Source organism: Pseudophryne corroboree, chromosome 1, assembly GCF_028390025.1.
Source record: "Pseudophryne corroboree isolate aPseCor3 chromosome 1, aPseCor3.hap2, whole genome shotgun sequence".
Classification (NCBI taxonomy): Eukaryota; Metazoa; Chordata; class Amphibia; order Anura; family Myobatrachidae; genus Pseudophryne; species Pseudophryne corroboree.
Window position 1 is genome coordinate 5,695,910 of NC_086444.1, and position 13,926 is coordinate 5,709,835.

At 42.0% G+C, this 13,926-nt stretch overlaps 1 protein-coding gene across 2 annotated transcripts in view; it reads left to right on the forward strand.

The window, feature by feature from the left end:
• The window catches only part of HINT2 (histidine triad nucleotide binding protein 2), a 116,143-nt gene extending 105,169 nt beyond the window's left edge, over window positions 1–10,974 (forward strand). For both annotated transcript variants that reach the window (XM_063916104.1, XM_063914201.1), the window contains exon 6: window positions 10,730–10,974. In XM_063916104.1, the coding sequence (XP_063772174.1) occupies window positions 10,730–10,821 (92 nt within the window). In that variant the 3' untranslated portion in view covers window positions 10,822–10,974. The remainder of the gene's footprint in view (window positions 1–10,729) is intronic.
• Window positions 10,975–13,926: the final 2,952 nt, after the last annotated feature.

The window sequence follows — 13,926 nt, forward strand, 5'->3', positions numbered from 1 at the left end:
TCTCAAACTCGGTCCTCAGGACCCCACACGGTTCACGTTTTCCATGTCACCCAGCAGGTGCACTGTGTATCACCAACTGTCACATTTTAAAAATCTACAGGTGACCTGCAAAACATGAACCGTGTGGGGTCCTGAGGACCGAGTTTGAGAACCTGTGCTTTAACGTGTTTTTAATAGGACAAATATTATATCCATTGTCAATTGGGAGCTCCTCCGGTCTTCACATATCTGCACTAGGTAACTTCAGCAGACATTATCGGTCAGCAAAGAGTGGAAGGTAGTATCCCTCGTTAAACCGTTTGGAGGTCGGGGATACTGCAGTGCTGACCAGTTAATTGTCTGCTTCACTTGGTAAGGAGTGCTGAGGGAATTCGGGAACTGGAAGGTAGGAACAGTACGTTATTGTCTTTGAAAATCTGTTTTTTTTTTATTTCTATTTGGTGCCAACTACACACGCAGATTGGATGGTTTATCTGTTTAAGTAGGTTTAAAAGTACATTTAAAAGTTGCTGCATAGCCTTGACATAGTTTTTTTTTAAAACTCAGGCCTAGAATAACTTTAGGAGTTTGAATGATGACTTTCTTTGTGACAAGAGGCCGCATGGTCTGTCCACCATTTTGTGTGGCCCTCATGGAGGTGAAAGGGGGAGGAGCAGCGGCCATTTTGGGAAGGTCACATTTTTATATTTTTTCCCTAAGCGGCTGATTTTCAGTTGACTCAGGAAATAATCAGCCATCCATTGTCAAAAAGAAATCATCATTTAATGAGTTTTTTTTAATGCATTTATTTAATCTATATCATAGTCAATCATAAGTAATAGTGATTGGTACTTATATGTATTATCTATATGCGTGTGCTTACATCAATGTATGTTATTAGATTAAATTTAGAATTGCATGTTCATTTGTGTAATTTTCACATCTCACCTTCCTGTTTGCCGTTTCACAATTTGATAACGTGCTAAGAGAGATTTGTTGCTATTTAGTAGTTAAAGAGTAAAAGTAATACATTAAGGGGTAATTTGTAAAGCACGCACACAGCTTTGCCTAAAGATACAAGGAAAGACCTGTGTGGTGTTCGGTAGATGATCACAGTTAAAGATCAGCTACCTTGATAAACGTGTTAATTGTGTTACGGTGGATATCTGCCTTGCGTACACGTGTCTCTAACAAAAGGCTGAGACTCGCGTACGCAACCCAAAGGCCGACGCACGCAGTGTATATTACGCAACGGAGCGTCCGGGTATGCCCACGTAACTCAAATCACACGATAGTGTTATTTTAACAGGCGAAAAGGTGGCAACGCGATAAATAGCGCAAGTCGATGTTAGTGTCCGAAATTTAAGCTAATAGATCCTTCTCCAATTTACAACTCATCTGGTCTAAAGGAAAGAAATTTCTGCGCAGAAATAGAAATAGAAACAAAAGTGTACATGTGGTGAGTGAGTGTTTGCATATATAAGTTCTACAATTTTTGAGGTTGAACCACAAGAAGTCGAGTTCTCGTGAGGTACATACATGTAAGTGACGTGCATGGTGGCTAGGGAGGCATCCCTTGTTAAACATATAAAGAGCATTAGAGTGTAGCAGACCAGGAGGTCATACTGTAGCAGACCAGGAGGTCAGACCAGGGGGTCTTATAACAGACCAGGAGGTCTAGGTACAGCAGACAAAGAAGTCCGCTATAGAGACAAGTAGCCCAACACCAGGAAGGGTTGGTGCGAGAACCATATAGGCCATAAAGCTCAGGCTGAAGGAATTCGCAGCTGCTGAATGTCGATTCCGTTGGTCGCTCCGTACATAAGATTAGTTGCTTATGTGCTGAACGATTGTACCGCACGTAATTGTGTGCATTAGTTAGTAATCTGACCCAGTACCATTTGCGTACGAAAGGGGTCATAAACGCTATTTGTACATTCTGACGTGATTTGTGTAATTTTTTATTTTCTAAAGGGAAGTTCGCTGGTCACTCAGGAATTATCCAACAACCAACAGTTACTGGAAAGGGTTAATGCTCTGCGGATCACACTCACATGTTCCAGTAAACAAAGGTTCATAGGGGCCCTGGGTCGAGTACGCCAGCACTAGGGCAGTGTGTAGGTCGTATTGGTCGGCGTGGGCGAGTGAGTGGGGTACTCGGTAAACCGCCACCGTCGGCCTATCCTGAACATCTTGGTTTTTGTAAGGGTTCACTGAAGACCCTGATTAAGGTCAGAGGTAGTGAAAGCAACACCTGCAAGTTATGGAGGCCAGTTGTTCAGGTAGGGGGCGATCAACCTCGGTTCGGGTTGATTTAGTAAACCGACCAATCGGGTCGGCAAGGTACGTAATGTGTGAAAAATACGGTTCACACACAGAGGTTTTATGTGATGAATGGGAAAGAATGACTGTACATGACGGGGAGAAGTTCCCAAGAGTAGGCAGCTTTAGCCCAGATGTGTTACTAAATCTAAGGAGAAGGATATGTCTCATTAAATCAGCAAAGAGACAAGTTAAACATTTTGATTGTTTACAGTTATGGCAACAGGAAAGTGAATTGCAAAGAGAGTTAACTGACATATCTGACTCTTATCTTGGGAGGAGAGACATGGCAATGGAGAGGATTATGGTTGCGGAGAAAGGCACAATGTTGAACAATAAAAACGCACTTAGCAACTGTATTATAGATGATAAGAATAAGTGTAATAAACATAACAATGATAATTGTAATACTGTTAAATGTACAACTATTAACCTATGCAAGTTGCACCCCATGTCAAACTTCCCTCAGGAATACAAGCAAGAAAGTGAGCCCAGCCCGATGTCGGCACCCCTTCCAGCAGCCATCACACAAGACATCCAGGTGGACGCGACCAAATCGGTAAAGGCAATAATCAAACCCCCTAACGGAGGGTCAGGTGAGGTCGTGTCCACAGGTACGTACAATGTTTTATATCACGCACAAACAAATGTACCCCATATTGTAAGACCAAAACAAGGTGATGTAATTGAGTTTAGTCCTGTCAGGGTGATCACAGTCCCCAATGGGAAGACTGACGATCAGGGAACCATTCCCGTTCAGGACAGTGCAATGCGCCATCCCTGGTCCCGGACAGAATTGAGATCAATCATGTCTGATTTCCCAGATCCTAGGAAAGATCTAAGTGTATGATCAAAGATTCACAGAAGGTATATCAACTCCCTAGACAACGACATAATCATGGTATCCAAGGAATCAGGTAGGTACAGGGAAAGCGGTTGATGGTGATGAGCATCCAAGCGTTTGAGGAGGCATCAAATCAACCAAGACCCCATTTCACTGACACTTGGAGGAAGCCCAGGGTTTGTTATCATTGTAGAAGAGAAGGGCATTATGCCAGTAACTGCAACAGCCCACATAAAGTCAGACCCCCTAGACATGAATATGAGCATGAATATGACACACCAAATTATAAAAGGTGATCATTAGGACTGATGGTAAGCCAGAGGTAACAGTTAATAAATTGGGAGGTCATTCCCTGAAGACACAGGAATGACCGGGTGAAACGTTGTAAATGTATCTGTGAAATGTTTCTTTTCTCTCCCCATCTCTGACGATTATTGATAGGACTCAAACATTGCATATCTGCTTGGTCTTTGCAGAAGTCTACCAAACCCCAGCATGACCTATCCGCATCAATGTATCCTGGCCAGATACAGAGGGTGGAGTATGGAGGTGCTGGTGGGAGGGACTGCGCAAGGAAACCATTGGACATGTAGATATGACAGCCTGATGATCTGACAATGTTTTAAAATGTTTGAAAAATGTTTTTTTTCCTGTTGTTGTTTATTGATGTGTTATGTTATATATATATATATATATATATATATATGAATTGTTCTCTCTCTCTTTTTTTTTTTTTTTTGTTTTCTCTCTTCTCACTCATGTTTTCATGTTTTAAAGATGGTATGTCACACATCAGTTAGACAAATGGTAATGCAAGATTTTTGCTCCTTACAGAAAGATCGCTGGTTTGGAAGGAATATTGCATCACCGGAATGTTCGTTTGGAAGACTGAGAGACAGCACCTTTGAGATGACAGCAGAACGAGAAGAACAACAAGACTAGAGAACTAATTATCGTAACAAGTTTCTCTCCCCCTCAAACTGTTTTCCTGTACCCCCATTACAAATTTTTCCTTTTTTTCCTCCTGTAAGATGGACTTGCCCCAAGAGACTGTGATACGGATTTTCCTGTTGACCATGATGTTGACCAGAGCAGTCTGTTCCGGCGAGAGTACCATGGAGGTCGAGAAAGGTTCCGATGACTGAGACGGAGGTGTAAATTTCCAATAGCAACACAACCACCAAGCAAAGGCGAGTACCGGAAACGATCTAGCAGCCATGTTATTTGTAAACATTGTTAGCTGAAAAGAGAACTGTATCTGTAGACTCTGTGACAGTGTAGTAGAGGATGGGTGCAACAAGAAATGCCAATCCAGTTTTAATATCCACATGGACCGGCATCCATTGAGTGACTATCACTCCTTAGTGGGTAAAGTGTTAAATCAGACAGATTGTTGGGTATGCTCTCAAGTACCTCAAGGTCATAGCAAATCAGGATTAGTACCATTTCCTTTAACGATAGGGGAGGTACTTGAGCTAAGTGGTGGGAGGCCGGTGGACAGGAGGTTTAATATCTCCAGTCCTCCTAGTTTGAAGCTCCACCAATATCATGTGGATAGGTCCCTAGTATGTTTTAACATTTCCAATCCCCGAAAGCCGGGAAATTGGGAAGTGTCATGGAGTAACCAAACCATGACCTTTTCATATAGAGCAGATAGAATGCCTACAGATACAGAGCTTGTACGCCACATAGCCGGTAAGGAAAAATCTTTCCGATATAGGTATACCCTAGGAAATAGGATCATGAGAGTTGGAGAGGTATCACCAGGATACTGTGCACATATCATACAAACAGATACGTGTACTAGACAGATGGGAGAATTAGGGTTAGGAGGTTTCACATGGAAGATGTGTAATATGGTAATGTCCTACTCCGTCCCATATGTTCTCCCCGATGATGCATATTTCATATGCGGGAGGAAGGCGTATAAGTGGCTTGCCCCAAACTCTGAAGGATTGTGTTATATTGGAAAAGTACTGCCTGAGGTAATGACTGTATCACATGCCAAAATGAAAGATATACACCGTGTTGCCCAAGCTCCTTATACTCATACTCATTACGAGCACGTAGTTAAAAGGCAACTGACAGAAAGGACAGAGCATTCGGCCTCTGACATGATTCATGAATCCACCGGGATTCAGGTTCTACTTGCGCTAGATTTCACCCGCACCGCTAGAGGCGTGCTGAACTATAGATATATATCTGCGCTCGCAAATTTGTTAGACAATATCACTGAAATGTATGATGACACTTTTAGGTATACTGGAAGGGAGCTTCAAGCTTATAAAACAGAACTGGTACAGCATAGAATGGTTCTTAATTACCTCACAGTAGTGACAGGCGGATATTGTGTCACACTGGCAACGCAGTACGGCGTGAAATGCTGCACATATATTACGAATAGCACCGAGGACCCGGTCGAGGTCATAGACCAAAAGATGGATGACATTCTCCAATTAAAGTGGGAATTTCGCAGGAGACACAATCTCACCCTTGCTGCTGTGGGTAATGAGCTGACTGGTTGGGTGTCATGGTTGAACCCGCGAAATTGGTTCTCTGGTTTAGGAGAATGGGCTCAAGGAGTCATAATGGATGTTGGGAAGTTTCTCCTATGTATCTTAGGTGTTGTCATATCGATTGGCTTGATATTTAGATGCGGTCAGGCTTTAATGAAGTGCAAACGTAGTACCAGGGTAATGAGTCTAAGGAGTGAGGAAATTGTAATTCCAATGGATTTGATCTATGACCCAACGGTAGAGACAATGATGTGATGAAAATGCGATTATACGATCCGTTTCTTTCACCTGTTTCTCCGTTTTCTCCAAAGTAAAAAGACCCACTTGGACGAGGAATTTGACGAGCCTGTATACAGACAACTGATGGATTAAAGAAGAAGTTTTGACAACCTTGTACACAGATAATTGATGAACTATGCCATAGACCCCCAGTTTCCCTAGAAATTTTAAATTTACGCTAGCCCAACACTTTTGTAAGTCTATGGACATTGACAAAGCTTTTTGCTCGCACTTTTTGGCAAAAGCCCAAAGAAGACTGCATTCAACAGACACCAGACAAGACTTCAACCGACAAATGTTCATTAACCTGACATAGAATACCACTGCATTTACCATAATTGTTTCTTATCTTCATCTCTACAACCTTCAGGTAAAGCACACACATAGGCGATAGGGAATACCGGCACAGATATCAGCACTCACATATTCCCCCAATCATGTATCATCAACTAAAATGTGCTCCCCCATTTTGTTACAACTAAAAGCCGAAAAGAGCTCGGTAAAGTTTGACAGCCCATCCACAGACCCTTAATACGGGATAAGAAGGAATTCAAATGTATACTTCGCAATACCTCGAAGCTTGATTTAAAACACGTACGGCACGATGATACATGACCCCCCCAAACATGGATTCATACACACATGCTTCTGCTATCTCACTAGGTCATACCTTTTTCCCACCTTCTTCTCTCCTCCCTTACCCAATCATAGAAATGTATTTACATATGACATATATTTTTCTCTTTTTGAACTGTTTTAGGAAGTGGCAGTTATTGGTGACTGCCAAAGGGTAGACTGTCAAAGTCAGAAAAATATCACGCTGCACGTTGCCATATATGCACTTCATGCGTGTGCACGCTACATATTTAATCAAAATAATGGATTTTATAAGTTAATATTCCCCTGAGTCCAGCAGGTATCAGTGGGTCTCAAATGGCTCTTTGACCTTAGAGATTCCCCAAACAATAGTTTGCATGTTGGGAGGGCTTCACGTGTTCTTATGCATAGTTAAGCACAGGAATAGTAATTGAAGATTAATTGTATTCCAAATCAGTATCTTTCCCGCAGACGGAGTACAATAGCCTTTAATTACACTGAGCTTTGAGACTCAATGAGGAGGGCCAACACCTGTGTTTACAAATGGGCTTAGGGTTTGTCTCCAGAAGAATGATTGCTGAGGTGTCATTGTCTCAACTGAAAGTGGACATCATGAATATCGAACAAAACCCAGAGACAGGGTTTTGTTTTGTATTCGCCAAACAATAGCTTTCCACAAGACAGGAATGTGTTGGTCATCACCCAACATTTTGCATAACCAAGCTCACATGCTCAGCTCCCTGATACAAGACAGCCCACATACTGTGAAAGACACACTTCCTGTGGTTGACACACCCCCACAGCTGGAATGCAGGTATGATATTATCCACTGGAAATCACAGGGCTCACTCACTCACAAAGCTACCTGGCACCCAGCAGCATGGCTGCTTCATCCCCAGGACTGACCTCCAAGCGAAAGGCTAAGTATTGAATTCACATGGCTAGATACAGATGGCTTTAAGGTCAATGGTGCTGGTTTAAATAGGATATTGTAACTTGTTTGTGTGATAGATCTGGGAATCTGTGATGGTAGCTGGGACATTAGACAACCTGTAGCATAGCATTTGTGGTATTTGTTTGCCTATGGTGATTTAAAATAGATTGTGCTGGTTTGTTATAATATATCTTGTCAATCATGAATACCGCCATACAGTTACTTGTGAATATGGGTTTTGTAGCAATGGCAGGCTGATATGTGTGGTTACATTGTGATCTGGTCTTGTGATAATTCATATAGCATAGCCAGCATACCATATGCTCTGGTTATTGAGATACTGAGTTTGTTTGGAATGTGAAATTGAATAAGATGGTTCTAGGAAGTTGGATTGGAATGTGGAATAAGATTAGTTGGTTAGTAAGAAATGGCTGCTGCTGGGTGTTTTCCCCTCCCCCTTTCAACCATGTGTTGCAGTCTTTGGAATCATGGGAGTTTTCCCAAAATGGAGTCTAGCTTCTATCCCATGCGGTATTCAGCATTGACAAACTGCGCAGCGATTGTCTCTCACATGTGTAGGTTTATCTGCAACCATATTGTCTCTTATTTAATGTTATAAGCCATTCTCTCTCTCCTTCCCCTTTTAAAAGTAATTGTGTCTTTATTGTATTTTATGTGTAGTAACTTGGTTAGATATTCTATGTTATTTTGGTAGTGTATAGCTTGTATTGTATTATTCTTTTTGAACGTTCATTCTCTCACTAAAGGCGTTAGAACCTTAGACCGGTATTTGATTGATTATTATAAATGCATAAAGGTTCTCGGAGCGTCATAGTCGCTCATACAGCTTTTAAGCTAACAAGGTTACACTGCATTACATCTACACATTGTCACTGCACAAATGTTTACAGTATAAGTACATTCCTTAAGGTATAGTTAAGGGCGTACCCGTGCGGTACTTTTTGCGCCAATTGCGTACTGTGTTCTTTAACCTTTAACATGTTTTTAATAGGACAAATATTATATCCATTGTCACCGTATATTCCCTCTAGTACAGCATACCGTATATTCCCTCTAGTACAGTATACAGTATATCCCCTATAGTACAGTATACAGTATATTCCCTCTAGTACAGCATACCGTATATTCCCTATAGTACAGCATACCGTATATTCCCTCTAGTACAGCATACCGTATATCCCCTCTAGTACAGTATACCGTATATTCCCTCTAGTACAGTATACAGTATATTCCCTCTAGTACAGCATACCGTATATTCCCTCTAGTACAGCATACCGTATATCCCCTATAGTACAGTATACCGTATATTCCCTCTAGTACAGTATACAGTATATTCCCTCTAGTACAGCATACCATATATCCCCTCTAGTACAGCATACCGTATATTCCCTCTAGTACAGTATACAGTATATTCCCTACAGTACAGCATACCGTATATTCCCTCTAGTACAGTATACCGTATATTCCCTCTAGTACAGCATACCGTATATTCCCTCTAGTACAGTATACCGTATATTCCCTCTAGTACAGCATACCGTATATCCCCTATAGTACAGTATACAGTATATTCCCTATAGTACAGCATACCGTATATTCCCTCTAGTACAGCATACCGTATATCCCCTCTAGTACAGCATACCGTATATTCCCTCTAGTACAGCATACCGTATATTCCCTCTAGTACAGTATAAAGTATATTCCCTCTAGTACAGTATACCGTATATTCCCTCTAGTACAGTATACCGTATATCCCCTATAGTACAGTATACAGTATATTCCCTCTAGTACAGTATACCGTATATTCCCTCTAGTACAGTATACAGTATATTCCCTCTAGTACAGTATACTGTATATTCCCTCTAGTACAGAATACCGTATATTCCCTCTAGTACAGTATACCGTATATTCCCTCTAGTACAGCATACCGTATATTCCCTCTAGTACAGTATACCGTATATTCCCTCTAGTACAGCATACCGTATATATCCCCTATAGTACAGTATACAGTATATTCCCTATAGTACAGCATACCGTATATTCCCTCTAGTACAGCATACCGTATATTCCCTCTAGTACAGTATACCGTATATTCCCTCTAGTACAGTATACCGTATATCCCCTATAGTACAGTATACAGTATATTCCCTATAGTACAGCATACCGTATATTCCCTCTAGTACAGCACACCGTATATTCCCTCTAGTACAGCATACCGTATATCCCCTCTAGTACAGCATACCGTATATTCCCTCTAGTTCAGCATACCGTATATTCCCTCTAGTACAGCATACCGTATATTCCCTCTAGTACAGTATAAAGTATATTCCCTCTAGTACAGTATACCGTATATTCCCTCTAGTACAGTATACCGTATATCCCCTATAGTACAGTATACAGTATATTCCCTCTAGTACAGTATACCGTATATTCCCTCTAGTACAGTATACAGTATATTCCCTCTAGTACAGTATACAGTAAATTCCCTCTAGTACAGTATACCGTATATCCCCTATAGTACAGTATACAGTATATTCCCTCTAGTACAGTATACCGTATATTCCCTCTAGTACAGTATACCGTATATTCCCTCTAGTACAGTATACAGTAAATTCCCTCTAGTACAGTATACAGTATATTCCCTCTAGTACAGTATACCGTATATTCCCTCTAGTACAGTATACCGTATATTCCCTCTAGTACAGTAGACAGTAAATTCCCTCTAGTACAGTATACAGTATATTCCCTCTAGCACAGCATACCGTATATTCCCTCTAGTACAGTATACCGTATATTCCCTCGAGTACAGTATACCGTATATTCCCTCTAGTACAGTATACAGTAAATTCCCTCTAGTACAGTATACAGTATATTCCCTCTAGTACAGCATACCGTATATTCCCTCTAGTACAGTATACCGTATATTCCCTCTAGTACAGTATACAGTATATTCCCTCTAGTACAGCATACCGTATATTCCCTCTAGTACAGTATACCGTATATTCCCTCTAGTACAGTATACAGTATATTCCCTCTAGTACAGTATACAGTATATTCCCTCTAGTACAGTATACAGTATATTCCCTCTAGTACAGTATAGCCAGTGGCTCCTGTAAATCTATATGGCGCGATATAACCGTATTGTGCGGCACTGAGACTCGTTCTGTATATTTGGGGGATTTCTAGATGGTTGTAGATCTGTCTCCAGTAATCTTACTTTCCCCTTCCTCCTCTCTGCAGTGATCAATGACGGCCAGCAGGGGGCACAGTCCGTCTATCACCTCCATTTGCACGTGATTGGTGGCCGGCAGATGAAGTGGCCTCCGGGATAGATTCTGTGAGAGGTTCCTGGAGTCTCACAGCGGCCTCCAAATCCCAGAGACCATTAATGTGATCATAATAAACCTTCTGTAATACGTCGCTGTATAGAGGAGACATCGTCACCTCCAACCAGTCACTGAATAAAGACACGACCATAATATCCAGTATGTTCTCATTCCTGTGACCTGGTGATCAGGCTTATACATATATATATATATATATATATATATTTATAGTCATACATAGTGCAGTGTAATACATCAGACATATACAGGACCAGTGATCACAGTAACCCGGTATATGTGGCAGTAGTGCAGCCATACATAGTGCAGTGTATGTAATACATCAGACATATACAGGACCAGTGATCACAGTAACCTGGTATATGTGGCAGTAGTGCCAGCCATACATAGTGCAGTGTATGTAATACATCAGACATATACAGGACCAGTGATCACAGTAACCCGGTATATGCGGCAGTAGTGCCAGCCATACATAGTGCAGTGTATGTAATACATCAGACATATACAGGACCAGTGATCACAGTAACCCGGTATATGCGGCAGTAGTGCAGCCATACATAGTGCAGTGTAATACATCAGACATATACAGGACCAGTGATCACAGTAACCCGGTATATGTGGCAGTAGTGCAGCCATACATAGTGCAGTGTATGTAATACATCAGACATATACAGGGCCAGTGATCACAGTAACCCGGTATATGCGGCAGTAGTGCCAGCCATACATAATGCAGTGTAATACATCAGACATATACAGGACCAGTGATCACAGTAACCCGGTATATGCGGCAGTAGTGCCAGCCATACATAATGCAGTGTGTGTAATACATCAGACATATACAGAGCCAGTGATCACAGTAACCCGGTATATGCGGCAGTAGTGCCAGCCATACATAGTGCAGTGTATGTAATACATCAGACATATACAGGACCAGTGATCACAGTAACCCGGTATATGCGGCAGTAGTGCCAGCCATACATAGTGCAGTGTAATACATCAGACATATACAGGACCAGTGATCACAGTAACCCGGTATATGCGGCAGTAGTGCCAGCCATACATAATGCAGTGTGTGTAATACATCAGACATATACAGAGCCAGTGATCACAGTAACCCGGTATATGCGGCAGTAGTGCCAGCCATACATAGTGCAGTGTATGTAATACATCAGACATATACAGGACCAGTGATCACAGTAACCCGGTATATGCGGCAGTAGTGCCAGCCATACATAATGCAGTGTGTGTAATACATCAGACATATACAGAGCCAGTGATCACAGTAACCCGGTATATGCGGCAGTAGTGCCAGCCATACATAGTGCAGTGTATGTAATACATCAGACATATACAGGACCAGTGATCACAGTAACCCGGTATATGCGGCAGTAGTGCCAGCCATACATAATGCAGTGTGTGTAATACATCAGACATATACAGAGCCAGTGATCACAGTAACCCGGTATATGCGGCAGTAGTGCCAGCCATACATAATGCAGTGTGTGTAATACATCAGACATATACAGAGCCAGTGATCACAGTAACCCGGTATATGCGGCAGTAGTGCCAGCCATACATAGTGCAGTGTATATAATACATCAGACATATACAGGACCAGTGATCACAGTAACCCGGTATATGCGGCAGTAGTGCCAGCCATACATAATGCAGTGTGTGTAATACATCAGACATATACAGGACCAGTGATCACAGTAACCCGGTATATGCGGCAGTAGTACCAGCCATACATAGTGCAGTGTGTGTAATACATCAGACATATACAGGACCAGTGATCACAGTAACCCGGTATATGCGGCAGTAGTACCAGCCATACATAGTGCAGTGTGTGTAATACATCAGACATATACAGGACCAGTGATCACAGTAACCCGGTATATGCGGCAGTAGTGCCAGTCATACATAGTGCAGTGTATGTAATACATCAGACATATACAGGGCCAGTGATCACAGTAACCCGGTATATGCGGCAGTAGTGCCAGCCATACATAGTGCAGTGTATGTAATACATCAGACATATACAGGACCAGTGATCACAGTAACCCGGTATATGCGGCAGTAGTGCCAGCCATACATAGTGCAGTGTATGTAATACATCAGACATATACAGGACCAGTGATCACAGTAACCCGGTATATGCGACAGTAGTGCAGTCATACATAGTGCAGTGTATGTAATACATCAGACATATACAGGACCAGTGATCACAGTAACCCGGTATATGTGGTAGTAGTGCCAGCCATACATAGTGCAGTGTATGTAATACATCAGACATATACAGGACCAGTGATCACAGTAACCCGGTATATGTAGCAGTAGTGCCAGCCATACATAGTGCAGTGTATATAATACATCAGACATATACAGGACCAGTGATCACAGTAACCCGGTATATGCGGCAGTAGTGCCAGCCATACATAGTGCAGTGTATGTAATACATCAGACATATACAGGACCAGTGATCACAGTAACCCGGTATATGCGGCAGTAGTGCCAGCCATACATAGTGCAGTGTAATACATCAGACATATACAGGACCAGTGATCACAGTAACCCGGTATATGCGGCAGTAGTGCCAGCCATACATAGTGCAGTGTATGTAATACATCAGACATATACAGGGCCAGTGATCACAGTAACCCGGTATATGCGGCAGTAGTGCCAGCCATACATAGTGCAGTGTAATACATCAGACATATACAGGACCAGTGATCACAGTAACCCGGTATATGCGGCAGTAGTGCCAGCCATACACAGTGCAGTATATGTAATACATCAGACATATACAGGGCCAGTGATCACAGTAACCCGGTATATGCGGCAGTAGTGCCAGCCATACACAGTGCAGTATATGTAATACATCAGACATATACAGGGCCAGTGATCACAGTAACCCGGTATATGTGGCAGTAGTGCCAGCCATACATAGTGCAGTGTATGTAATACATCAGACATATACAGGACCAGTGATCACAGTAACCTGGTATATGTGGCAGTAGTGCCAGCCATACATAGTGCAGTGTATGTAATACATCAGACATATACAGGACCAGTGATCACAGTAACCCGGTATAT